General features: G+C 46.5%; 1 protein-coding gene across 2 annotated transcripts in view; it reads left to right on the top strand.

The window, feature by feature from the left end:
- LOC142786802 (disintegrin and metalloproteinase domain-containing protein 10-like) overlaps positions 1-14,877 on the top strand; it is a 181,164-nt gene extending 166,287 nt beyond the window's left edge. For both annotated transcript variants that reach the window (XM_075884449.1, XM_075884450.1), the window contains exons 14-16: positions 8,028-8,142; positions 8,760-8,894; positions 10,768-14,877. In XM_075884449.1, the coding sequence (XP_075740564.1) occupies positions 8,028-8,142; positions 8,760-8,894; positions 10,768-11,091 (574 nt within the window). In that variant the 3' untranslated portion in view covers positions 11,092-14,877. The remainder of the gene's footprint in view (positions 1-8,027; positions 8,143-8,759; positions 8,895-10,767) is intronic.
- The last annotated feature ends 10,419 nt before the right edge of the window (positions 14,878-25,296 follow it).

The raw sequence follows: 25,296 nt of genomic DNA, 5'->3' as shown, positions 1-25,296 counted from the left end.
ATACCAGATTTGGCAAATATGAAGCTAGCGAAACGGCCGTGAGCGCTACATGAGTGTGGCGTGTAGTCATGTTGTTGCACGACACACATGCCGTGATTATCATGTTTAGATGTGTCGTTTACCTATATTGTTCGTTCGCGTTGCGTAATACCCAGTTTGGTACATGTGAAGCTAGTGAAACGGCCGGGAGTGCATCATGAGCGTAACATGTAGTCATGTTGTTACATGACACGCATCTCATGTTTATCATGTTTGCACCAGTATCATACCTTTGTCATCCATTCACAAACCGTAATACCAGATTTGGTATAAGTGAAGCTAGCAATACGTCCACCAGCGCATCAGGGGCGTGGCATGTAGTCATGTTGTTACATGACACGCATCTCATGATTATCATGTTTGCACCTGTCACATACCTTCGTCATCCATTCACGTACCATAATACCAAATTTGGTATATGTGGCGCTAGAGAAACGGCAAAGAACGTGTCGTGAGCGTGGCACGTATTCATGCTGTTACATGACACGCATCTCATGATTATCATGTTTGCACCAGTCACATACCTTAGTCATCTATTCAAGTACCGTAATACTAAATTTGGTATATGTGGCGCTAGCGAAACGGCCGTGAGCACATCATGAGCGTGGCATGTAATCATGTTGTTACATGACACGGATGTCATAATTTTCATGTTAGAGTATGTCATTGTGTCTACCATGCAATGACGTCCTACCTTACCAGTTTTGCAACATGCCATGTGATCGAAACCACCGCAAGAACTGCAGGACCATGAAATGTAAATCATGACATTTGTGGTATAAGGTCATGATTTTCATGTTATGACTAGTCACATATGTTCTTCATACAGTCATGTTATGACACACAAAGTTTGGTATCGATACCATTATCGAAATGGCCAGGAGAGCTAAACGTCGTAGGCGGCTAGATAGATAGATAGATAGATAGATAGATAGATAGATAGATAGATAGATAGATAGATAGATAGATAGATACCGTAGATAGATAGATAGATAGATAGATAGATAGATAGATAGATAGATAGATAGATAGATAGATAGATAGATAGATAGATAGATAGTTAGATAGATAGATAGATAGATAGATAGATAGATAGATAGATAGATAGATAGATAGATAGATAGATAGATAGATAGATAGATAGATAGACACACTCAATGTCACCGAAGTTCGCTAAGAAATGCCTCGCATTAAAAAAAAACTCATGGTTTGGTGTACCTCGGTCTCCCCATCGCACTGGTAACTCTTTCGTTCAACAGTTTCTTTCGGCTGTCAGCATGTGAAACGACGTTGCATGCTGTCACACGGTGTGATGACAAAGCTCTGCGTACGATACCCAGTGAGTTACGGAACATTAACTTGCACAAAGATATTAAGCTGAGCTAATTATTTGGTGTTAATGCTGAAATTTCGTTCAGCGTTCCCGAAAATATAGGCGCAAGGACAGAAGGCACAACTAGAGCAGGCACTGTTTTCGTGTTTTCATTTGTCATTGTCCTATTCGTGTATTCTGAATAAAATTTTATCACGAACACTAACTTGCCCACATATTAAAGCAAATTAAAAGTACCTAAGAACACGTGAAATAGGTCACAATTTTATCACACAGCTGCACAAAACGCCAACTATGCGTAAATTTTTGATAGTGCTGTTTCCTGAGATAATTTTTCTGTTTCCTGAGATATAAGTTACTCGTGCATGTGGTATACTGACGGGATGACGAACTTATTAAATGCGAAGCATTTCTTTGAGTGCTGCAGGCACATTGAGCGTATCTATCTATCTATCTATCTATCTATCTATCTATCTATCTATCTATCTATCTATCTATCTATCTATCTATCTATCTATCTATCTATCTATCTATCTATCTATCTATCTATCTATCTATCTATCTATCTATCTATCTATCCGCCTAGTCCTGGGTGCTCTCGCGATCGCGCTTTTCACTTGGCATAAACTAAACTTAGCGTGGAGGGTGTTACGAAGCGCGCCTCCGACGACGTTACGAAGGGCACCCCGAAAGCTCACCGCTGCCACCACTGTTACGAAAGCCGGGGACGCCAACACGGTCCCGAAGGCGCCACTGCTTCGAACTCCGCCGGGAAGGTCACCAGCCGTTTGGTAGCGTAGGTTTCTCAGCTCGCGACTGCTTCTGCGCAGAGCTGATAGACGAGCGGACGAGACGACGGTGAATTAAACAAGGTTTATGTACAGCATATATACAGAGACGTTACAAATTCGGCACTGGGGCTGACAGCTTAGAGACTCGAAGAGCCGAGCTCTCTTCTCTGACACATAGATCTACTGCTCGCGACACGCCGCAGGGCTTTTTTTATATGCACCGGGTGGATTCTTTGAGTAACTAAATGTCCAACCAGAAGCGCCGCTGGCCGTGAGGTCAGAAACCTCCAATGGGGTCGCCGCTGGGCCGCGTCATTCTCATCGAATCTGGAGCCGCTGCGCTGCACGTGGATGCACCCAAAGACGAGTGACGTCGCCACGCATTGCGTCAGACTCGCCAGACAGGAAGGCGCCGATTGCTTCGACGGGCTCGCTGTGCGTGCGTGACAGAAAGCCACCGCCGCGTGATGACGCCGTTGAGTTGTTCGCGTCAGGCGGGCTCACGTGCTGGCCTTGACACAGATTGCCTTTTTCAGAGGCATGGACGTTCGGTGTGGACTCGCAGGCATAACAGCACCCCCGCTGCCAGACAATGCGCCGGAAAGACGAGCTGCTTTCACGTGGCTCGGATGTCAGGCGCGCTCGTTCGCCAGGTCCCTCCAGGTTCGCCTCCAGGGCCATGGGGAGAATGCAGCTCCAGACTCTGTTCCGGGAACACATCCCATTCTTGAGGACGGATCCCAGCTCCACTGGCTTGTCGCCACAACGTGTCGACCAGATTCGCTCGTCTCTTCTGATGATCCTTGGTTTCAGCACTTGTCGATGGTTCTGCAACTTGTCAAGAACGGTTCGACAACAGACAACACACGACACAAGCAAGTGACCTTGGTCACCAGACAGAACACCAGACAAAGTATATTACAACATATACCTAGCTACGTGTCTATCGGAATTTCGTTCACTCTACATCAAGAGGCACTAGTGGGACACAAGACTCTCAGAATGAGAACTCAAATTTTTACGCGTACAACAACATAACAAAATAGAATGAAACATAAAGTTGGCTTGTTGCGATCACTCTGGACGAGAGCGCTCAGCTAAGGCCGTGATGAGGACAAAATTTTGCCCCGAATCGCCAGCGAGAAACCAAAAGGTGGAGAAGGTACAAACTAAAACACACGGCTCAATGCGTCTGCATTAGCGTTTAGCTTTCCTTTTTTTTTGTAGCCAGCGTCAAAGTTGTGCTGTTGGAGTATCATGCTCCACCTCAGTAACCGGCCACTTTTAGGCGACGATACCTATGCGGTACTAAGAGCTGCTCGTACTTGCGACGTTGCACATCTGTGAACCTACAATATGAGAGTTGATTTCTCACAAAATGAAACATTCCTTCTCAGGTCATCCTTCTGGACTTCACTTAACCTAGGCTCTAGGTTCAACTGCTCCAAGATTACCTCCAATTCCCTTTCGATTACATCACTAGTGTTCGAAATTTCTGCTCCCTCTTCCTCTGAAGCATTCAACAGCAGATTTACGGCCGTTTGACATTGAACGTATGGTTTCATCAAGTTACTGTGGTAAATTTTGTTTGACCACCTTCTTAATTTCTCGTCATAATTGGTATCGGAAAGCTTCATGGGTGCCTTCCACTTGTCCGTGGATTTCCCCGCTCTCTGACAAGTGTCGCATGAGCGTACAAAGTCTTCGATATCCTTCCAGCATTTCGGCCAATAAAACTCAAGGGAAACTCAAGCCTTGGTTTTTTTTATGCCGAGATGCCCTGCCCACGCGTTTTCACGCGCCACTTCCAATAGTTGGCGTCGATACTTTTGTGGCACCAAGAGTTGCTCATACTTGCGACCTTGCGCATTTGTGTTGCTCCGGTACAGGAGCCCTGCTTTCTCAAAAAAAAAAACATTCTTTTTCTTTTTTACCAAGTTTACGCTTTCCATTAGCGCTTTTATCGAGAGGTCCTCACGCTGCTCTCGACTGAGCGTTTCTCGATCAACCCTCGACAGCTAACTCCAACTTTCCGCTACAGGCGAGAGCGTTGCACCCCTCTCGCCCTCACTCAATGCTGCCATGTCGTCTCCCACTGCTACGGAAACCGCGCCAGTCGCTTGAACGACGGGCCGCTCGAGTGACTGCTCACATGACTCACACGGAGAATTTCCTCTCTGAGGTTCCGTCGACTCGCCGCCAAGGCCACTTGATGGTTTACCACATTGAACAAGATCAAGCTCCTGCGGAAGCTTCCGCGCTTGCGATCGCGCGAGGGCCATGTACGCTAAGTTGGGGAAGAACGATTTACCTGCTCTTTGAGAAGCTGCTCTGAGTTGTTAGAGAAAAAAAAGGAAAACGATCGGGAAGTGCGGCAGACACAGCCGCTTCGGTGCGAAGCTTACCGAACGGGCCTTCAATGACAACCGTAGCGATTGGTAAGCAAGCACTCTGCTCCTCGGCGACTTGCCTGATACACGCGTATTCTCCTGTAATATCATCCGGAGACACCAATGAAGGATGGACAACGTCCATGGTTGCCACGGGGTCTCGAAGTGCCCGACACGTTTTCCCATTCACACCAATTTCTTGGAGATACGGCTCTAACAACCGCATGTTCTTTTCCGATTCTCGGATTGTTGCAAAAGCAAACTTTTGCTTACAGTTTATCGCGATGTGCTCTTCCTTTTTGCAGTTGTAGCAGATTAGCGGCTTCGGTGATTCAAACGCCCGTGTGGTATCAGTGCGTTGTTTAGGAACGTCACTCCATTTCTCCGCTTCCGTTTGCCCTTCCTCCAGAGTGTCCTTCGTAAGAGACGGGTCCTTCTTGAAATTACGGTGCGGAGCGGGTTTGCCTTTGATCAGGTTTCTTTGAAAAGCCCTCTTTCCTTTCATCCTTTTCAACGCGCACTGCCTGCTATGCAACTTTCGGCGAGTATAATACTCCTCAGCTAACTCTGCTGCCTTGTTTAGCTGTACTTCACCAAGTTTGTCCTGCAGCCAAAGCTTGACATCCTCCTCGATGCAGCGGTAGAATTGCTCCAATACAATGCATTTTACCACTTTATCGCGATCGTCATAAACACCTTCGCCCTTGAGCCATTCAATTAAATCGGCTTTAAGACGAAACGCGAAGTCAACGTGTGACTCATTCCCCTTATTAGCATACCGGAACCTTTGCCTGAAAGCCTCGGGTGACAACTTATAACGCCTCAAGAGCACTTCCTTAACCTCGTCATAGCTCTCAAACGCTTCCCTCGACAGGCAAGTCATCGCGTTGGACACTTCACCTGGAAGAAGAGCTAAAAGGTTCTGCGCCCAAAGAGACCGCTCCAAAGCATTTCACTCACAGACGTGTTTAAACTTCACGAATTTCGCCATGTCCTCGCCTACTACGAATGGTGGCAGTTGGTCCCGAATTCTATAATCACTGACATGAACTGCCGGACAAGCTACGCTGTGCGCCTGCGAACACTGTAGGATTGCCAATTCTATTCGTTTCAACTCGAGGCGCTCCTGTCTCTCGGCCTCCTCACGCTCGCGACGTTCGCGCCTTTCAGCTTCACGTTCGCGAACTTCTACTTATCGCCTTTCGGCCTCCTTGCGGCGTGCTTTGATATCGGCCCAGGCCTCATCGACTTCCTCAGCCAACACTCCTTCATCCTTCATATTCTCAAGGATCGCTTGCTTTCGTTCCGCACGGCCCAAACTAATGCCGACTTCCTCACAAATTTCGATGAGTTACTTCACTTTAAGGTTCTCCATCGTTCCCACTAGCCTCTTGCTGTTTGCCCTGTTAAGGATCTACTTGCCGTACCCACTATAAGTCTACTAGCAAGACGCGCAAGCATTTTTTAACACTCCTGTGTTTACCCCCTCCGCATTAACTTTGGTTTCAAATCACTTCGACTTTGCTTGAAACGATCAAAGCTCACTCTAATGCTTCACACAGCCCTTCTCTAAACTACTATAACCAGAGCTAGGGTAGTCTGGTGAACTGAGGGGAAAACATCAGGCCCTCACTGCATCGATGTCGCTGACGCCGGCTGATCCCGCAGCTGCCAACCACTGTTACGAAGCGCGCCTCCGACGACGTTACGAAGGGTGCCACGAATCCCACAGCTGCCATCACTGTTACGAAAGACGGCGACGCCAACAAGGTCCAGAAGGCGCCATTGCTTCGAACTCCACCGGGAAGTTCACCAGCCGTTTGGTAGCGTAGGTTTTTCAGCTCGCGACTGCTTCTGCGCAGAGCTGATAGACGAGCGGACGAGACGACGGTGAGTTAAACAATGTTTATGTACAGCATATATACAGAGGCGTTACAAATTCGGTACTGGGGCCGACAGCTTAGAGACTTGAAGAGCTGAGCTCTCTTCTCTGACACATAGATCTACTGCTTGCGACGCGCCACAAGGCTTTTTTTATATGCACCGGGTGGATTCTTTGAATAACCAAATGTCCAACCAGAAGCGCCGCTGGCCGTGAGGTCAGAATCCTCCAATGGGGTCGCCGCTGGGCCGCGTCATTCTCATCGAATCCGGAGCCACTGCGCTGCACGTGGCTGCACCCAAGGACGGGTGACAACGCCACGCATTGCGTCAGACTCGCCAGACAGGAAGGCGCCGATTGCTTCGACGGGCTCGCTGTGCGTGCGCAACAGAAAGGCACCGCCGCGTGATGACGCCGTTGAGTTGTTCGCGTCAGGCGGGCTCGCGTGCTGGCCTTGACACAGATTGCCTTTTTCAGAGGCATGGACGTTCGGTGTGGACTCGCAGGCATAACAAGGGTTAAGATGGTTTGACGAATATGACTAGATCGTCACGAGATGAATAATGTCAAAATCCCGTTACGTAGGTCGTCAAACACTTTCCGCGTGTGGTATGTGCCACTGGTATATGAATATGTGCCACTTGTGACTCACACTTATATCTTCCCAGAAACGGCGAGAACACAAGGAGATACTATGAACTGTATTATAGTCCTGAGGAGTGACTAGGAAAGTACCCTTACGGAGGAGCAGCCACCGTGGGCAGCTCGCACGTCAGGACGGGCAGGTCGTGCCTGACCACCGCGTCGTGCGCCCTCTGGACGGTAATTTTAACGCCTAAGCGTTAAAAAAAAACTGACATCGGAAGTGTTGACCCAACAAATGCAAATAATAAATGTGAGGGTCCCAGCAGGAATCGAACCCTAGCTTTGTGTGGCAATCAAGCATTTTACCGGAGAGCCACGCCAGGTCTTGGAACTACTTTCGAAACAGACGCTACTGTTCATGACACCTGAAATGCCCTTCCCAGCCACAACGAAATGAAAGGGACCCAGGAGAGTGTTAATTGAATGGTGGGCACTTGATGCACAATGCTGGACAACAAAACGAAAGACCACATACTGCGAATCACGCGGGAAATGCACGCCTCTGTTCAATCGTTGATAAATGTCTGCTAACTTAAAGAATATAATTTTTTTTCGCTTCTTGCAGTAGATACAAGTCACCGACGTCGTTGTTTCGGGATACTTTATTTCCATAAAAAATTATTGCGTCTATAATTCTGATTTTAAGAGCTTAAACAGTGTTTTACCTGCCTGTCTTTGGCGGCTAAAACCCACTTTTTCAGTGCCTAAAAATCCGGCCTCTAGTGATGACTATCACTTAAGGAAAGAGGACCGGCCGGTGCCACACGTGAGCACCCCAACGTTGCCTTAAACACATTTATTATCAAACAATTACTCTTTACTAATAATCTGCTTCTGAACAAGTATAAGGGGGTGTTACAACGTTCTCATGCTCCCGCCGCTGGTGCTTAGGAACATACACGTAAAAGCGGACGTGATGAATGGAAACATCTGTATTCCCTTTGCAGGTCTTCTTTCGAGTGGAACCACCCGCCCTACGACGTTCCGAACCTATTCGCAAAGCCGGGCACGCCGTGTGACAATTACAACGGATACTGTGATGTGTTCCAAAAGTGCCGCGAGGTGAGTGTCTATGTTCGTTTTGCGTCTTTCAGTGGGGAGCACGAAACGGCTGGACCGAATTGGGCCTCGTTGGAACAAACGTTTGCGACTTATGCATCGTAATGTCATGTGACTCGGGTGACGAACATGACACTAAAATTCTTGACGTCACGCTGATTTATATTGTGCTAAAACGATACAAGAACCGAATTGTGCAACAACTCACACTAGCCGCAGTGCTTGTAATGCGGACGGACACGTGCACAGATTTCAGTGTGAAATTGGAAAAAAAAAGTGGAGGCTGTTATCTTCATTTTCTTTCCTATTGTTGATTGATATGTGGGGTTTAACGTCCCAAAACCACCATATGATTATGAGAGACGCCGTAGTGGAGGGCTCCGGAAATTTAGACCACCTGGGGTTCTTTAACGTGCACCCAAATCTGAGTACCCGGGCCTACAACATTTCCGCTTCTTTCCTATTGTTAAACACATGACCATAAAATTAACGGCAGTAAAGATCTCGGAGTAGGATTTTTGAGTATGTAATGACTTGTTGTTTTACTTCAGTGTACCTTTAATTAACACTCTGAGCAACCAATGCGAGAGCCTTCAACTCTGTTCTGGTGCCCGTTTCAGGTGGACCCTTCGGGGCCCCTCGCCACCCTACGCAAGCTTCTGCTGTCCACGGAAACCATAATTTCTCTCAGGCGCTGGATATTCGACAATTGGTGGGGAGTGCTCCTTTTGGGTCTCTCCGTGCTCGTCTTTCTGGTGAGTGCGCCGGCAGATACACACACGTATGCGTTGATGGGCACGCAGCTTCATGTCGTACACATTACGCCGTCTTCTGTGTAGACTGCAGATTACGTGGCATGCGCACGTAGTAAATGCTAAAAGATTAACGTGAACGGAAACTCAAACGTGAGGTGTCTGTGTGTTATATTCAAGCTGTCTCTACAAAGACAGAAGTTTATCCGCAGCTTCCTCCTCGAGTGTTTTTGAGAAGGTATTCCTCTTGCTGTCATCCACGCTACCATTAATTATTATGTTGCAAAACAACGTTCACAGATATCAAATTGGGTGGAATTTCAGTATGATTGACTCTGAATATTAATGTTATTCTTTCCCTTCGATTAAGCAATCGATTTAGGTTTGCTCTATATATACAATCTTCTAGCCTCCTGATTAGTTCAGAACGCACTTTTATGGCGACCGCCATGGGCGACTGTTGGCTTCGAGCGCTTGCGGGCCGTTGACAAATCTTCATGCAACTGTGAAGCTCAATTCTCTGTGGTGTCATCGTGGCGATTGTGCACAGTTCGTTCCATATTAAGGTTCTGTGAGAGAAACAGAGAGAGCCATGTAATGAAGAACAGAAATAATGCCGGTTTATATAAAAGGTGCCAAATGCTGCCCTGCATAAGTGAAAGGGATTCAGAACAGAAACTCCCGGGAAGAAAAGGGCAAAAAGAAATAATAAAAAACAAAAAAACACTTTGCTATCGGGATATGTGCGTGCCAAGAAGTAATGGTTGTGACGCAAGCCACTTCACAGTTTAACAGTTAAATACATGTTTTCGAGAAACCAAAAGAGAAATTTGGAAATATGACGTTGCTGAGAAGGAGATGACCAAATAATTTCCCGACATATGACGTCGCTTGGGAAGCTGATCTTTGTAGACTAGTTTTTTCTTCTCCATATGCCTGCCAGTCTGAAAAATGTGTTTCGTGGTTTCTGATGCTCCACAATTATAACAGTATTGGTGCCCCATGTAGCTAGTAGTGAACAATGCATTGAGGAAAAGTCTACAGTAGACTTACTGAAGGTGACGGGGAAGGTTATGCGAAAGTTTTGATTTTGAACAAGCGTCTATGAAGTGCAAAAAAAATAAAAAAGCCTTTGGGCGAAAGATTCCTCAATAAATTCCTTCTTTCTGACCTTTTTGTGGATGAAAATATTTCGCCTTTCTTAACTTTCATACACATTTTAAATTACCACCAAACCGAACTGATTCGCAAAACTAAGTAGGAGCCATGTGAAGGAAATGCAAATTTGTATACATGTAATACACACCTATCATCCTGCACTTCGGCGAATTGCGCTACATTCACACCATGAACGCACAATACAAACAGCACCTTGATTACAACTGCCGCACTATGTGCTTGATGTCCATACCACAAGGAGTGACTGTGAAGCAACTCAGTGTAGTAAAGAAGTCTAACTTTACTCGTTGAACGAAATATCATTTCATTGTTTAGCAGTTGTTGGCCTGAATGCTACTATTATGTATTTACTTTCACAGGTACAGCTTAGGCTATACGTGAAATTACTAATTGTTTGGGGTCATTAAAATACAAACAGCATTTAGTCATACAACCTATGCGTAAATGTTGATTATTTGGTGTTTTGTTTGAATCACTTAACCCACATGACTAGGAACCTATGCGTGCATGCCAAAAGAAAAAAAAAGCATTGCGCCGCTGAGATGGAGACTGACTTTTACAGGTACTCTCGTGATTCATTTCCTAAATTAATACCTACTTGTCTTGAAACGTTAGAGATGTTGCCGCACACACCGGTATAAAAACCGTGAATCAAACGACATAAGCGAGCTTTCACTGAGAACGATCGTTTGCGCAGTGTGTAGTGGTCAAGTTCTTCGGGCGGAAGACGGACCCAGTGAAGAGCGTGGCGGGCAGCGGCTCAGGCGCCAGCGCCGTCGCCTGCAACCCCGTAGTGCAGCCCGTAGTAGCCGCCAGTGGCGGCGGTGGCGGCCCGTTCCGCTCGAGCCAGGCGGCGACCAAGGCGGTCTTGGCCTCCAGCGCGCCGGGCATCGTGTCGACGGCGCTGGGCGCCCACTCGGCGCCCGCGACGGCCACCACGAGCAACTTCGTGAAGACGACGCTCTCGCTGCACCCCGCCGCCCGCTCCTACCTGAGCCACGCCGGCAACGGCTGGGTCTGACCATCGAGCCGCCTCAGCGTAAGGGGCACCGCGACCAGCAGCTACAGGCACCACCACCCTTGCTGCGACCCTGCTTGCTACACGGTGTACGGACTGCCGCAGACGACGCTCCGCAGGCCCACCACAGCAGTGCCGGCCGCATGTCTGACGGCGACCGCACCGACCGCCAGTGCCGCCTCCGCAGCTCCCGCCGTGGTGCCTTTATTTCAGGAGCCCTACGCGTACGAGTCGGACGGTTACTGGTGAAGCCGGCGTCTGCTGGGGTAAAGCATCGCTAGTCCTCGGGGTTCACCTGCCTTTGTAGAAGGGTCATAGAGTAGGGCCAGTTCCGTAAAAAGTAAAACGAAGAAGCAATGCAATAGAACTAAAAGTGGCGATGACGCACAAGTACGCATTATCAATCACAGTAACGGTTATACAAATCGAAAGGCCGCATGCATGCGAACATCATGGTGTACAAGAGGGCTGGAGACATGTTTATTAGACTTGGTGATGCCCGTATCCATGGTGCTTTTTCAATTGGAATAATCGTTACGATTGCTAGTCATAGCAGGAGTCTGTCGTCCCGCCGTACCCTTTCCGAAATTCGCTGTTATGTTGTCCAAAATAATCAATTGTACGAGCTCACGAAAGCGGCGGAAGTGCTATCGAAATTGTCACAATCTGTTAGCACGCAGTTGTTGAGAATATTGGTCGAGAGTCTTATTATGTCTACGGTAAAGTTGCCTTGTTCTGACGTCATTTCTAACCGTATATCAGCCGGTTTTATCAGTCAGACAATGGACAACAAAAAAGGGCAATCTTGTTATGAAATCTCACGGTAGCTTTATGTGGGGATGGAAAGACCGCTGAAGCAATGGGGCTGCTGTGTCATTCAATCGACGGTGGGTAAAAATAGACACGAGACATCTGTGGAGGCCAGTACTTCGTGCACGTCGCTACGCACAAGTTTTTCGCACCGGGAACCTTCAGTACGATGAATTTCTACAATGACCAGTGCCTGGCGACGCTACTGCTGTCGTAGCTGTTTCGACCGATGCAATGGATCTCGCGGGGAGCATGCCTCGAATTTGGGTGCCTTATGATTTACACATGACTCTCACGAGCACGTAACAACGTGTTGTCACTTGACAAGGGATTACCGGCCTTCTCCAAATTATTGACCGAGACACAGCAGATTGTCGCTTTGTCTTAGTCATTTTCTCGTTTATCTATAAGATGTCACTCTGTGTGGAGCTCTCTATCAGTCAGTAAGGAGCTGGAATTGTACGACTACTGTGGTCGCATAGTTTCGCTCCCGACAACACAGTTTACAAAAGACGTGTCAAGCGAAAGTGCCGCAGCAATAGTTTCTGAAGACTTGAGCGCGTAGTGTCTAAGACGACGTTATGGGAACCGCCATGCATCAAATAAATAAATAAAATAAATAAATACACGCAAGGTATAAAAGCAGTAGTATGTGAGAGCAACACAGTGCCATTTTACTTCTTCACAAATACATTACAATTACTTCTAATACCACCCCCTATAGCTTCCTTGCCATAATTGTCTGTCAGTTCTCATTAATTGTTTTATCGACATGGTAATTGTTAATGTTTTGATACAGTAAATTCTTTAGTTTCTAAGTGAGAGAACGGCGCAAAAACAAAGAATATTGTCACGAGTTCATAGTTACAATCGAAGTCCCCACAAACCATTGCACCCAAATGAAGAATAGCTAGTGAAAATTCGTTTAAACCACGTTCAAACCAAATGAGCCTCACGAAGGTTCACTTTTCAGCAGTCGAGCTCGCAAAGAAAATGGCTGGCAGTGCTTACAGGGTATTCTGAGATCAGTGGCTTGAACTTGACATTCGGGGGGGAGGGGGGGTGCTGATCATGTAGAACACATAGTTTGCCTCGGTGGAACAATGGTTATGGTGCCCGGCTGCTGACCCAAAGGTCGCGGGTTCGATACCGGCCGCGCCGGTCGCATTTCGAAGGAGGCGAAGTGGTAGAGCTCGTGTATTGTGCGATATGTGAGCGCGTATTAAAGAACTCCAAAGGATTAAAATTTCCGGAGCCGTCTAATACATATGGTGTTTTTGGGACGTGAAACCTCAGTTTATTATTATTATTATTATTATTATTATTATTATTATTATTATCATCATTATTATTATGTTGACGCGAGCACATACACTGATACGTCAACTGCTAGCATACTTAGACGTCAGCCACCATAAGAAAAAAAAACTAAAGCAAGCTTTATGTGTTCCGTTACTGTCAGTGCACATTTGGCAAAAATCTGTCACGAAGTCTCTGTGCGACAACGGTTGCCGCGCGTCGCTTCGCCTATTGAGAACTTTCCTGATGCGACTTAGCCCAGAACGTGCAAGTGAACCCGAGAAACCAGCACTTTCTCCTGGCAGACGTGGCCGGGTGAATCGCCAGAAGCAAGCTTGGCCTGGAGCACAGCGCACTTATCAGTGACTTTCTACCTGTGGGCCAAACCGAACGTTTTTTACTGCGTGGTGCGTGGTGGGAGTCAGTCACTGAACAGACCTTTCTTGCTGGCGTGGTCGTGGTGCTGAAATGTAGCGTCGCTTATCTGGAATTGTGTGTGATAGGCCGCATGTATAACGATGCCCATCTTGCATGTTCAACGAGAAAGCCACCCCTTGCGTTGAGGACGGCTCTGGAGAAGAAGAAAAAAAGATGTATTGTCCCCCGGGAAAAGTGCAACACGATGGACGCTCAACAAATGCTGTTTTACGCGAGCGTGTGGACTCTGTGTGAACATAGCTATTTTCCCCCTTTTTTCAAGGCGGCATGAACTCTTTCCGAGCGGAAGTATATATATACATATAACACCGAGCTGTTTTAATGGAGGGTTTGAACCTGAAAATCGCCCTGTTTGTAAGCATCGTTTTTTTTTGGCACGTGTACACGTTTGACAGGCCGTGGTTAGGATTACTTGAACCAAACGTATCCGGCAACATGCTATCTACTATTTTCAGGTGAAAAGCTAAAAGGCTGCCTGTCTCCTAAGCAATGATAGTACATTACTGATAAGTAATAAGCACCGAGTGACTAGCGGTCATCGTACATTGCTGACCGCTGTCAGAATTTTTATACCAGTAAACGACTCCGCCACACAAGTGGCACGAAGCGTGGCCAGTGTCTTTACGACGTACGTTAAATGGGAGCACGATATTAAATTTGATGTTAAGGAAGCGCCGCAATAATATGCATTGCGTTAAGTAAATGAGGAGCGCTGACATTACATTAAAAATGCAGGTATACTAGAGTGAGAAGATTCTCGCCCTCACTTCGCGCTGTGTATCGCGCAGTGGTACATTTGGTTCTGGCGATCGTGACCACTATGCCGAGTGCACATGGGATTACTATTATTAAAGTGCTAAGTTTCATTCATCGCCACAGAAGAACAAAAAATTGTTTGTGCGCATGCGTTTTGAAAACGCAAGCTTTACCGCTAACAATCCACGTTTCGCTTGTGTACGAGAGTAAAATGAGAAAAAAAAATTTAATGCTGAACCCACAAATATTGTGGTCGTCCCTTTGTGGCGAAATATTTCTTTACGAACAACAACAACAAAAAAGAATGACACGGCCCACGTAAAAAAAAAAACATGAATTGAAACCTTTCCCGCTGTCTGACATTCGTCATAGAGCTTACGTGCACTCACTGTCAACTGCCAACCACCGCTCATTTTTGTGAATGTGAAGTCTGTACGCACAACTACGGACATGCGATAAACAAAAATACTATTGCTTGTTACACCATCCTGCAACTCGAGGTGTCAATTTTTTCTGAAGTTGGCCAAGAACAGCAGTTCCCTTCTTTTCTCCGTGCTCCCATCCGCGTCGTGTTCTCCACGAGTGAGCGTTGAAGCAAGGTCTTCACTGAAGCCCAGGTAAGGTCGTGGTAACGTAAGGGGCACTGTGATCAGCAGCTACAGGCACCTCCGCCTTCGCTGCGACCTTCGCCGCTACACGGTGTACGGACTGCAGCAGAGGGCTCTTCGCAGGCTCGTCACGGCCGTGGTGGCCGCCGCGACATATAGTGGCTGGTTCAACCATGGCCTCCGAGATTGCGGGCGCGCGGCCTGGTTAAAACCCGCTGCGCGCCCGCAATCTCGGAGGCTATTGTTTAACTAACCGAGCTCTCTCCACCTCGGTGGTACAAGGGTTATGGTATTCGGCTGTCGACCCGAAGCTCGCGGGATCAAATCCCAGCCCCGCGTTTGGATGGAGCGGAAAGCTAGGGGCACAACCCTCCCCCTACTACCGAAAATTTTCAGTTTTGTAATTATATACGTACATGCGTACATATGAGCGCATGCATGAGCATACATGACTCATGTATGCGTAACACGCCCCCTAAAATAAAGCGGCCATTTATGTCTAGCCTTGCCCCAGACAACGCCTCCCATATGTGGAATCGGTCACGTTTGGCTGACATTGATAAAATAGAAAAGGCGCAGCATGAGATATCAACGCCATCTGGCAGTGCCGTCGGAAAACACGAGCTTGTGCTGAGCCTAGGGCCACCGCCAGATGGCACCATATCATGGGCACCCGAGAGCTCCTAGCTATTTCGGTTCACTGAGTTCCCACAGCTCCACTTACAGAAGCATCGGTGACGCCAATGCTTATGGTAAGCCTATAGGGCTTCCCGTCCACGAATAGAAATGTGAAATATTAAAGGGATTTCGCAAACGCGGGTGTGCGACATGTGCGCAACTTTCTTCTGTGCTTTATCGACTACCTGTTCGTTACTGCAATTGAGACGCAAGTCGTGTACAGCGAACCCAGTCAGGTTGTTTCCTCCATCATATGCAACCTAGTAGCACCGGCTAAGCGTAAGATGACATAAAAGCGTGTCCTTTATGTACACTAGAGGAAACTCTGGCGCTGGTGTCAATGGGAGATGAAACGCTCGGCGCTTCGGCCAGCATGGGGATGGTGGGTAGTACAGAAATTTGCCTAATATGCATACTTTCGGCTCTGCTTGGCTTAGCGCTGCTCGGAGCTCCTTTGTCACGAGATGACAATCAGCATATGTTCAGGAGTGGCACTTAACCACCTTAACCTTTTGGGCTCACCGATTCAAATCGGGTCACGAAGTTCAAAATGGTCTGTTCTTTTATCCGAAACCAAGCCAAAACGCAACAATAAACAATGCCACAAGTGCATTCGACGCCCATAAGCACGAAGAGTATAGGCAAACTTGTGTACCACCCGTCATTCCATAGTGGCTGAACGATTACAGCGCCAGAGTTCTCTCTTTAGGAAGCTATGTGTAAGGAGAGGGGCATTCGCACACCCGAAAAATCAGTGGCGCCCTTCCGGGTAAGTCGCAGGATTCAGCGGCATGTTTCCGACACGTTTTTAGCAGTTTTAAGTCAACTATTCCGATAAATTCCTGGTTATTTCTGTAAATTGAAATACTGCAGACTATGGTTGTTTTCTTTAACTGGGTTTTGAGAGAGGGGGAGAGAATAAATTTAGAGAAAGGTCGGAAGGTCAACTAGAATAGCAACATTTGGTTTGCTACCCCGCATTAAAGCGACATTGAAGTCAAATAACAATTCACATCAGAGTGAAAGCGCAACGTATGACGACGTCTAAAACGACAATAATATCAACAGCAGTGCCCTACTTACCGAGAAATTCAGGCAAATGCACGAGAACAAATGTGCCAGAGTACGATGTTCGCAAAATGATCCCGATGGTGTCAGTCAAACTGCCTACAATTGATCACCAGTAATCAATCTAGCTTCACTAAATAAAGAACCTTCCTTGCGTCAAGAGACGTAATAATAGAGACGTGTTCGTTCCTGTTAGATTCATGAAAAAAAAAAGAACCACCGGACTACTATGGGGACTGGCGCGAGTGGTTCAAATTTTCATAACGTAAATTCAGCGAAAGACACGGACAAGAAAGAGTACACCAAAAGCAGTTACTCACAACTGGAAGCTTTAATGCTTGAACCGAAAATATACAACATACACTTGGTGCTCAACACAATCCCGCGAATGCGTATAGCGGGCAAAACAAAAGGCAATAGTACAAACCAAGGACGCACCCATGCGCTCGCCTTCCCGCCAGTCTACCCCCTTTTCATGACTACCCTTTTCATGACTACCTTTTTCATGACTAGCGCGACTGCCTTGTCCGATAAGGCCAAAGAAGGATTGCTAACGCACATGGAAGCCCTCGCCCTAATGTGGTAGGCCTCGACAAGTTCTCGTGTCGTGCGATCGTAGGGTACAAACAATATCATCTCTGCGTCGGAGAATGACACTTCACACTGGCACTCAGCGCAGTGCATGGCCAGGTGCTTTAAGGGTCTTCCCTGCAAGAAAGACTAATGCTCCCTAGGACGAATGTTTAAACATCGGCCTGTCTGGCCCACGTAGACACGACCGCACGACAGAGGAATGCAATAGACAACGTTGGCCCTACATGACACGAATCTAACCTTGAGGTTAATGGTGCAACCGGGCATCCCGACCTTATCAAGCTTGTTGCCGACCATTGAACACTGTATACCAAGCTTGTTTTTAGCAGAAAGAACCACCTTCAAGCCAAACTGCTGGGCAGTTTTCTTAAGCCGATGTTAGAGCACGTGCACGTATGGCGTCGCAGCTATTTTATCATTATGAAGCGCAATTTTCCAACTCAGAGATATTGTTTGGACACTACGATCGCATGACAGAAGAACTTGTCGAGGCCTACCACATTAACGCGAGGACTGCCAGTTGCTTTAGCAATCCTTCTTTGGCCTTATCGGACAGGGAAGTCGCGTTACTTATGGAAAGGGGGTAGACCGGCGGGTAGGGGAGTGCATGTGGTGTGTCCTTGGTTTGTATACTATTGCCTTTTGTTTTGCTCACGATTCGTATGCGCGGCATTGTGTTGAGCACCAAGTGGATATTATATATTTTCGGTTCAAGCTTTAAAGCTTCCAGTAGTGAGTAAGTGCTTTTGGTGTACCCTTTCTTGTCCGTGCCTTTTCGCGCTACATTTACGTTGTTATGGGTCAGCACCAACTCGTTCGCCTCTCCGTTTTGCTTAAAAAAATCAATTTTCGCCTGGTTGATGATAATAATGATGATGATGATGGAATGTGGTTATACCCTTTGTATCTAGTACGCCACTCTCAAATGCCTTAACCAACGAAAAAAAGGGGGAGGGGGCAGATACACACAGGTGCACACAGACAAAATAAAATGTTCGACACAGCCGGCTGGAGTATCGTTCAGGGCCCCTATACAGTCTGAACACTGTGTGTGCGTCGGCACTGCCTGCACGTCTTCCGCCACCACTAAGCCAGTCTCTGTTTCGTTACGTGCCCCGCTCTGGTCAGCCCTGTAATCTCCCCCTGCACATCTTCTCCGAATCCCAGTGCGAGTGGGAACGTGGTGTCCTCTGCGTGAACCGGACATAAACCAGCGCAGCTGAGGACGAGGTGTTCCGTTGTCTCCTCCTCAGTGCCATATATTCAGAATATGATCTGGTCCACCTCCTCAGATGCATCGAACCTGTGAGACGTGCGCAGCGCCCCTGCACGAGCCTCAAAGAGAAGTGCGCTGCCACGGCCGCTGTTGTTATAGAGGGGCTTCCTAGCAATGTTGACATTGTGGGTGTGATATGTAAGCAATCTGGCTTTCTCCTGCTTCGCATGCCGCCACTGTTCTGTCTCTACCTCACATATTGCGTTTTGACGGCATGGACCCACTTGTGCATTTTGTTTTCAGTCACGGGTCTTTCATAGAGACCAAACTTTATTTTCAGTTGGCCTAGGCGTCTGCACTATACTGTGTTTGCTGGTTAGGCTCGCTTATCTGAACAGCCGCTTGGGCCACCGTTCGTCATCCATGAGGCGCAGGCGTCCTTCATACGCGACCTTGCTTCTCGCCACGCAAGCCTCAAAGGGAGACCATCTCAGGTCACTTTGAATGGCCGTTATGGCGACCCGTCTGTGGCATCCAAGCGCCATACGGGACCTCCCGTTGGCCCCACTTCAGCCATTGCCTGGTTGCACAGTAAGGCACAAGATAGCATTGGCAAAAGTGAGGACAGTGTACGGCCAAGTATCTTACGAGGAGAAAACATTTGCAGCCCCTCAGGCTTTTCCGGCGAAGGACACGTACTGCTTTCTGTGAAAACCTGCAACTTTTTTTTCGTGCACCACAACCAATTCCCCGCATGTGCTCAATAGCCCCGGCGAGGTATCGATATTCAGTGGCCCGCTGTATCTGGTCTCCTCCTGGCAGGCATATGTTGGCAGTAGCGTGGGAGCTTGACAGCTATAACGCCGAAGACTTCTTCGCATTGAAGGCAATGTCCAGGTGGTGTAAATGGGTCCCAGCGAGGGTGACTAATGGCTAAACTGGACAGGTCGTTCCATCTAGCGTGGCTCAACTAAACCAAACATGCCTACAATCTTCAAGGTCATGGCTAAAAATTGTTCAATGGCTTTGTTGTTGTTATGATTCCCTCTACTTTCCCTCTGCAGCTACTATAGTGTCGGTGGCCGTGCATTAAAGCATGGCATCGTTGAGCACGGCAACAGTGACGTGAACGTTTCATCGAGGCGGGTAAATTGACGAGCGCTAACCTGATGCGGACCACCAAAACGAGATTTTATTTCAAGATAAGCCCTTCCTTGGCTAAAAAATTAACACTACAACGCTTCTGGACCGCCATTTCAGCAATCATAGTTGATTTTAGAGTTGTTTTCAGTGTCCTTTCAAGCGGAGGCAAAAAGGAGAAGAAAAATGAGAAAGAAAGCGAAGAAAAAAGTATACGCGCGAGAAAAATGAATGAAGAAAAAAGAACGGGAGTGCTATAACCTATTCAATAGGCCCCTACCACGCAAAAAACTCAAGAAGACCTTGACTGATTTCCTGTGCGAAGACAGACCCTGTCGGCTTTAGAGTGCTGACTGTCCTGACAAGCGTCTGTCGTCAAGGCGGGCTAACGCAGCATGTGGCGGCAGTCCGTGTGCGCTGTAGCGAGAGCAGTAACACATAACATGCTCTATCATTTCATCCCTGCTGCAATGATCGCAAGCAGCACCGAAAAGTATAGGCAAATAATTTCTAGCCTTGTAACGGCCTCAATTGAGGGCTTTACTGTGAGCGTACAAAAAAAAAAGCGCCGTATGTTCACCACACGTGTTTGCGTGTTGGTCATGCCTCTCGTCCTAGTCTTTCTCGCAGCTTCATAATAATAAATCTGTTCAAGTTGAGCCCATTTTCAGCCGCACTTAGTGAAAGATTGATTGATCGATTGATATGTGGGGTTTAACGTCCCAAAACCACCATATGCGCATGATTATGAGAGACGCCGTGTATAGTGGAGGGCTCCGGAAATTTCGACCACCTGGGGTTCTTTAATGTGCACCCAAATCTGAGCATGCCGGCATACAGTATTTCCGCCTCTATCCAAAATGCAGCCGCCGTAGCCGGGATTCCATCCCGCAGCCTGCGGGTCAGCAGCCGAATACCTTAGCCACTATAGACTACCGCGGCGGAGCCCAGAAAGATTGAGGTAGCTACGTCTTAGTGGTAACAAGCCCGAAGAAAGTGCGCACATGGGCAGCCTAATTTGTTTCTTTTCGGTTTTCTTTGTCTTTCTTCTTTTTCCATTTTTTTGTTTATGTATTTTAAATCTCTTAAATTCTACACATTTCTACATGATTTTAATTCTACACAATTCTACACTTCTCTTTATTTCTCTTTCTTTTTTCTGTTTATTTTTCTTCTTTATTTCGCTTTCTATTTCTCATTTGCTTCCTCTTTTTTTATGGTTATAGTACGTGGTTCTGCATTTTCTTTCGTCAAGCGATGACAGCATACGACAACAGCACACGACAGCATGCGAAAGCCAGAGCCCCAAAGCGCTCCGCACTTTAGATTGAATTTAAACGGCCCATAAACCTTCACCAGCGAAAAGTGCCTCCCTCGGCCCCATAGTACACGCATTGGTCTCGACACAAAAATAGTAGCCACTGCTAGAACACTGCAAGCGCAGCAGCCTATAATACTCCCCACTATTAGCTGCCGTGAAAGCTTAGCACGTAGTGTCGCGGGGCCATACTGCAGGACGCCCCTTCGACTCTTGGCCACAGCGTGCGCATATCGGTGGGGGAAGTGAAAATAATACTTAATGCTGAAGTTTAGGTGACCGTTAAGAAATGTCAGGTGGTCAAATTATTACGGAAGGCGCCACTGTAATCATATTGTAGTTTTGACTTGTAGAACTCCTGGAATGACAAAACCTTGCTGCTGCGCACCATGACCGAGGCAAGTATTAATAATATATCAGGGGGAGGGCGATAAGGGTGGAGGAAGATGATACGCGGCTGCCAGCGAGTGATGGAGTTTAGACCATATGCAAATATTCTCACACCCGCTACTCATTTGTATATTTCACCCCAAACAAGCAGGACGCGCGTCCGTGCGTAAAATATGTGTGGCCTTCGAGAAACTGCCGTTTCCCGTGTCGGAGGCGAAAACCACGCCGCCTCTATTTTCCGCAACTGCGGCCAGAGTGCGCTGCCATCCTAGGCCCTGTGGAAACTTCGTAAGTCCGCGAACGCCAAACACTGTTCTCTCGAGTGTGTGAGCTTGCTGAAGGCTACCGAAAACTGCAATTTATAAGTTCACGGCACTCAACTAAGTATTTGGAGTGCCTTAAGAATTATCTTTTCGCGTCAACATGAGCGAAATGCTTCACTAACGGTGGCTTTCGACATATAATTTCCGGGTAAAAGTTTTCATTTTTCAACCTCTGTTGCAAATGCGGAGCATTCGATATGAGAAAGAGATTAGATGTAAATGTTTGCACGAAAATAATGAAGAAAAATACTGAACACTTTCCGGTAAACCCTACTCATAATTGTAAAGTTGCTTTGCTGCGATGTAGTACAACTAGCCAATGTTGGCGAAAAAAAGAAGAGTTAATACAAAGAAGTGATTCATGGTGTCCCTGTACATAAATTGCTTGTATACATGGCAGACTAGAACCTCCTCATCCTTCGCCTTTTCCCCTTCACACTCAAATGCGTACCCTAATAAATAACGTTTGCTCGCTAATAGCGACAGCAAATTCTGTGATAGTGTTCGTAGTAGCACGTATATAATATATATGCATGGTGTATATAAGGATATGAGTATGGTTTGCTTGGGAACATTTTATTTCAATGATCATCTTCATTCCAATTTATTTGAACCGTTAAAGAAAAATTGGGCAGATCCCACATACCTCAGAAATCGATGTTAGGCAAAGTATGGGAATAAAAGGAAACTGTGTTGTAATTTTTTTATCGAGCGAAACTTTAGGAAGCGGAACTCAAGATATGTACAAATGCACGCAGAGACATATGGTAAACAGCCGCATCTGTTTTCGTAGATAGATAGATAGATAGATAGATAGATAGATAGATAGATAGATAGATAGATAGATAGATAGATAGATAGATAGATAGATGCATGCTCAAATGGCCCGCAGTACGCAAAGAAATGCATTAAAAGAAGTGTGCGAGGTTCTTTGTACCTAAGCCTTTTCGACACGTGCGCATAGTTAGAATTGCTCACATTGTTTCCTGTAAACACTGACTGCAATGCCGTAAATAGTTGCACACACCAATGAAACGAGGCCACATCGGTTTGCGCATGCGCAATGATCCGGCGTTTACACTGTAGTGCATAGTGATATGACGGAGCCTTTACGTTCTTGCAAGCAAGCTGGGAAATGCTGACATCACACGGAATTTGAGAAAGCGAGAGCAATATCGTCATTTTTGTTTTCTTGGTGTATTCTTTTTTGCTTTCCTAACATCGTTTTACCAAAGACAACAACAGGAGCAACTTGATGCATACAAAAGCAATTAGCTTCAGGGAAAGAGAGGTGTCGATTTCAACGAGAGCTGATCATGTCGCCATAGAAAAATACCTTATATTCACCTTCTGTTGATTATGTTCATTAATAAAATATGCAAAATAAATAAATAAAAATAAATGAAGAAAGACGGAAATACAAAGAAAGAACTCAAGAAAGAAAGGGATTAAAAAAGAAAGGAAGGAAGAAAGAAAGAAAGAAAGAAAGAAAGAAAGAAGAAGAACCTGTCAGAACGTTAACTAAACTAAGCAAGTCTTACGAGGCTTCATTCGCATAGTGCTACTTGAAAAAAATAAAAAAAAGCCTGCTTGGCATTTGCCAAGTGAAATCAGTGCTTACGAACATGCACAGCGCTGAATTTGCATCAGAGCAGAAAAATATTCTTATGCATTTTTTTTTGTTCTTACGAAAAGGAAACGCCTTTACGACTACACATTGCGTGTACATTTTGTTGAAAACACATTAAAATACTTCGGGGCTTGAATATAAAATCCGATATATATAAATAAATTAGTAAATAAATTAATGACGTTTCGTTATATAATACAGATCTTTTACCCTTTATAGTTGGCCTCAGCGCTGTTGTTTGTGCAGTAAAGTCGCAGGACATCGCATAGCAAACTATTTTACCTGAAATCTAAAAAAAAATCTCGACTAATTTGACTTGTCATTCATCACCGATTCACGATAATGAAACCGAGCGCAATGGTGTGATAAGAGTGGCGACTGTGGTCAAACCGGATGTTCCTGTGAAGAAATTAGAACGAGGCCAGGTCGCAGCGCAGTCTGGCCAGGATTAAAGAGCGAGTTCTATGAAATACGCAAGTGTCCTGCTCAATCCTCAGCTCTAACGCGTGATTATTAACTGTTTTTTTCTAAACCTTTAAATGGGCTCAAAGAACACGTTCGCTTTCCACACTGTCTGCAAGAAGAAGCAGCGAAGTGGCTGCCTCCTATTTTTTACGATTTACCGTGGAAGGAAAGCAAATGGCAGATGTCTGGCACACAGCGCTAAAACAGCATATATATAAGAAAAAAGGCGATGCAACGTAAACACCACCGTCTAAACGTCGTGGTAATACATAGGCCAAATAAAATGTTATCAACATGTGCCGTCCCAGCCGTGGAAACTCAAGTGACGGCTAAATGCTAATTATAATAACATCTCGGGTTTTAAGTCCCAAGATCACGACATTATTATGAGAGACACTGTAGCGATAGGCTTCGATAATCTGGTGTCCTTGGACGTGCACCGACCTCGCACAGTACACGGGCCTCAACCATTTCGCCTCCATTGAAATGCGACCGCCGGAATCGAACCCACGACCTGCGCATCAACAGCCGAGCACCTTAACCACTGCTCCACCACGGCAGACAATGTCTAAACGCTCCTTCGCGTGAATGTATGAATCATTTTAGGCATCTGAATACTCAGAACAGCGCGCTCATTTACAGCCAAGGTCGCAACTCACACAATGTTGAGCGCTAAGATGCACGCTTGTGAACATTTCTTCGGAATCGGAGGCCACATGATTAGCATGAGGAATACGGTCATAAGGGTTAAAAAAACTCCCAAGCATTTCCCCGAGGGTGAACATGGTTAAGTGCGAATACACGGGGTGATGCTATGAGGGGTATTTAGTAATTCGCACTATTATATTTAATAATCACACTATGGTGCCTTTATGGTGTAATGGTTCGTGGGAATCGCAATTTGATCACACGGGGGAGTTTACGTTAGCTCACTGGCGAATGCCAACGGATTTTAACTTTACTCCCCCTCACGACCCGCTCTCGACGGGAGACTGAGAGAGAAGGCGGGCGCGCGAGAGAGAGGGGTGCGCGCGCAGCTGCAGCGAGCGAGGAGAGCGGAGGAGCGAGCGAAGGGGGAGGGGGTATAAGGCACGTTACTGACACCGATATCAGCGTCGCGTCCGTGGCTTATTCGGTAGAGCGTCGCGCTGCGGCCCGCCAAGTCCTCTTTATTTTAAAGATAGAGGGAAGACTGCGGACGCCGCCGACGGCGGTGGATGGTTTGGGGTCGCTTATAAAGTGTATTCACACTTAAAAGACAACAGTTTAATTCTTGCTTGACAATTTATGAAGCCAGATTTGCATGGCCAAACAATATTTTTATATTCCAGTGGACGAAAGGTACACCGTAGGATCACGTACATAGCCACAATACAAAGTGCATGTTCAACCTATCAACATAATCATTGAATCACTTAAATTGTTCGTGTACTGCCCTGGCGTTGCGGTTACGGTGCATGCTTTTTTGCTGATCC

The sequence above is a fragment of the Rhipicephalus microplus genome, unplaced genomic scaffold (assembly GCF_043290135.1).
Source record: "Rhipicephalus microplus isolate Deutch F79 unplaced genomic scaffold, USDA_Rmic scaffold_32, whole genome shotgun sequence".
In the NCBI taxonomy this organism is placed as follows: Eukaryota; Metazoa; Arthropoda; class Arachnida; order Ixodida; family Ixodidae; genus Rhipicephalus; species Rhipicephalus microplus.
Note: the sequence above shows the minus strand (reverse complement) of the source record. Positions and strands in the feature narration are given on the sequence as shown.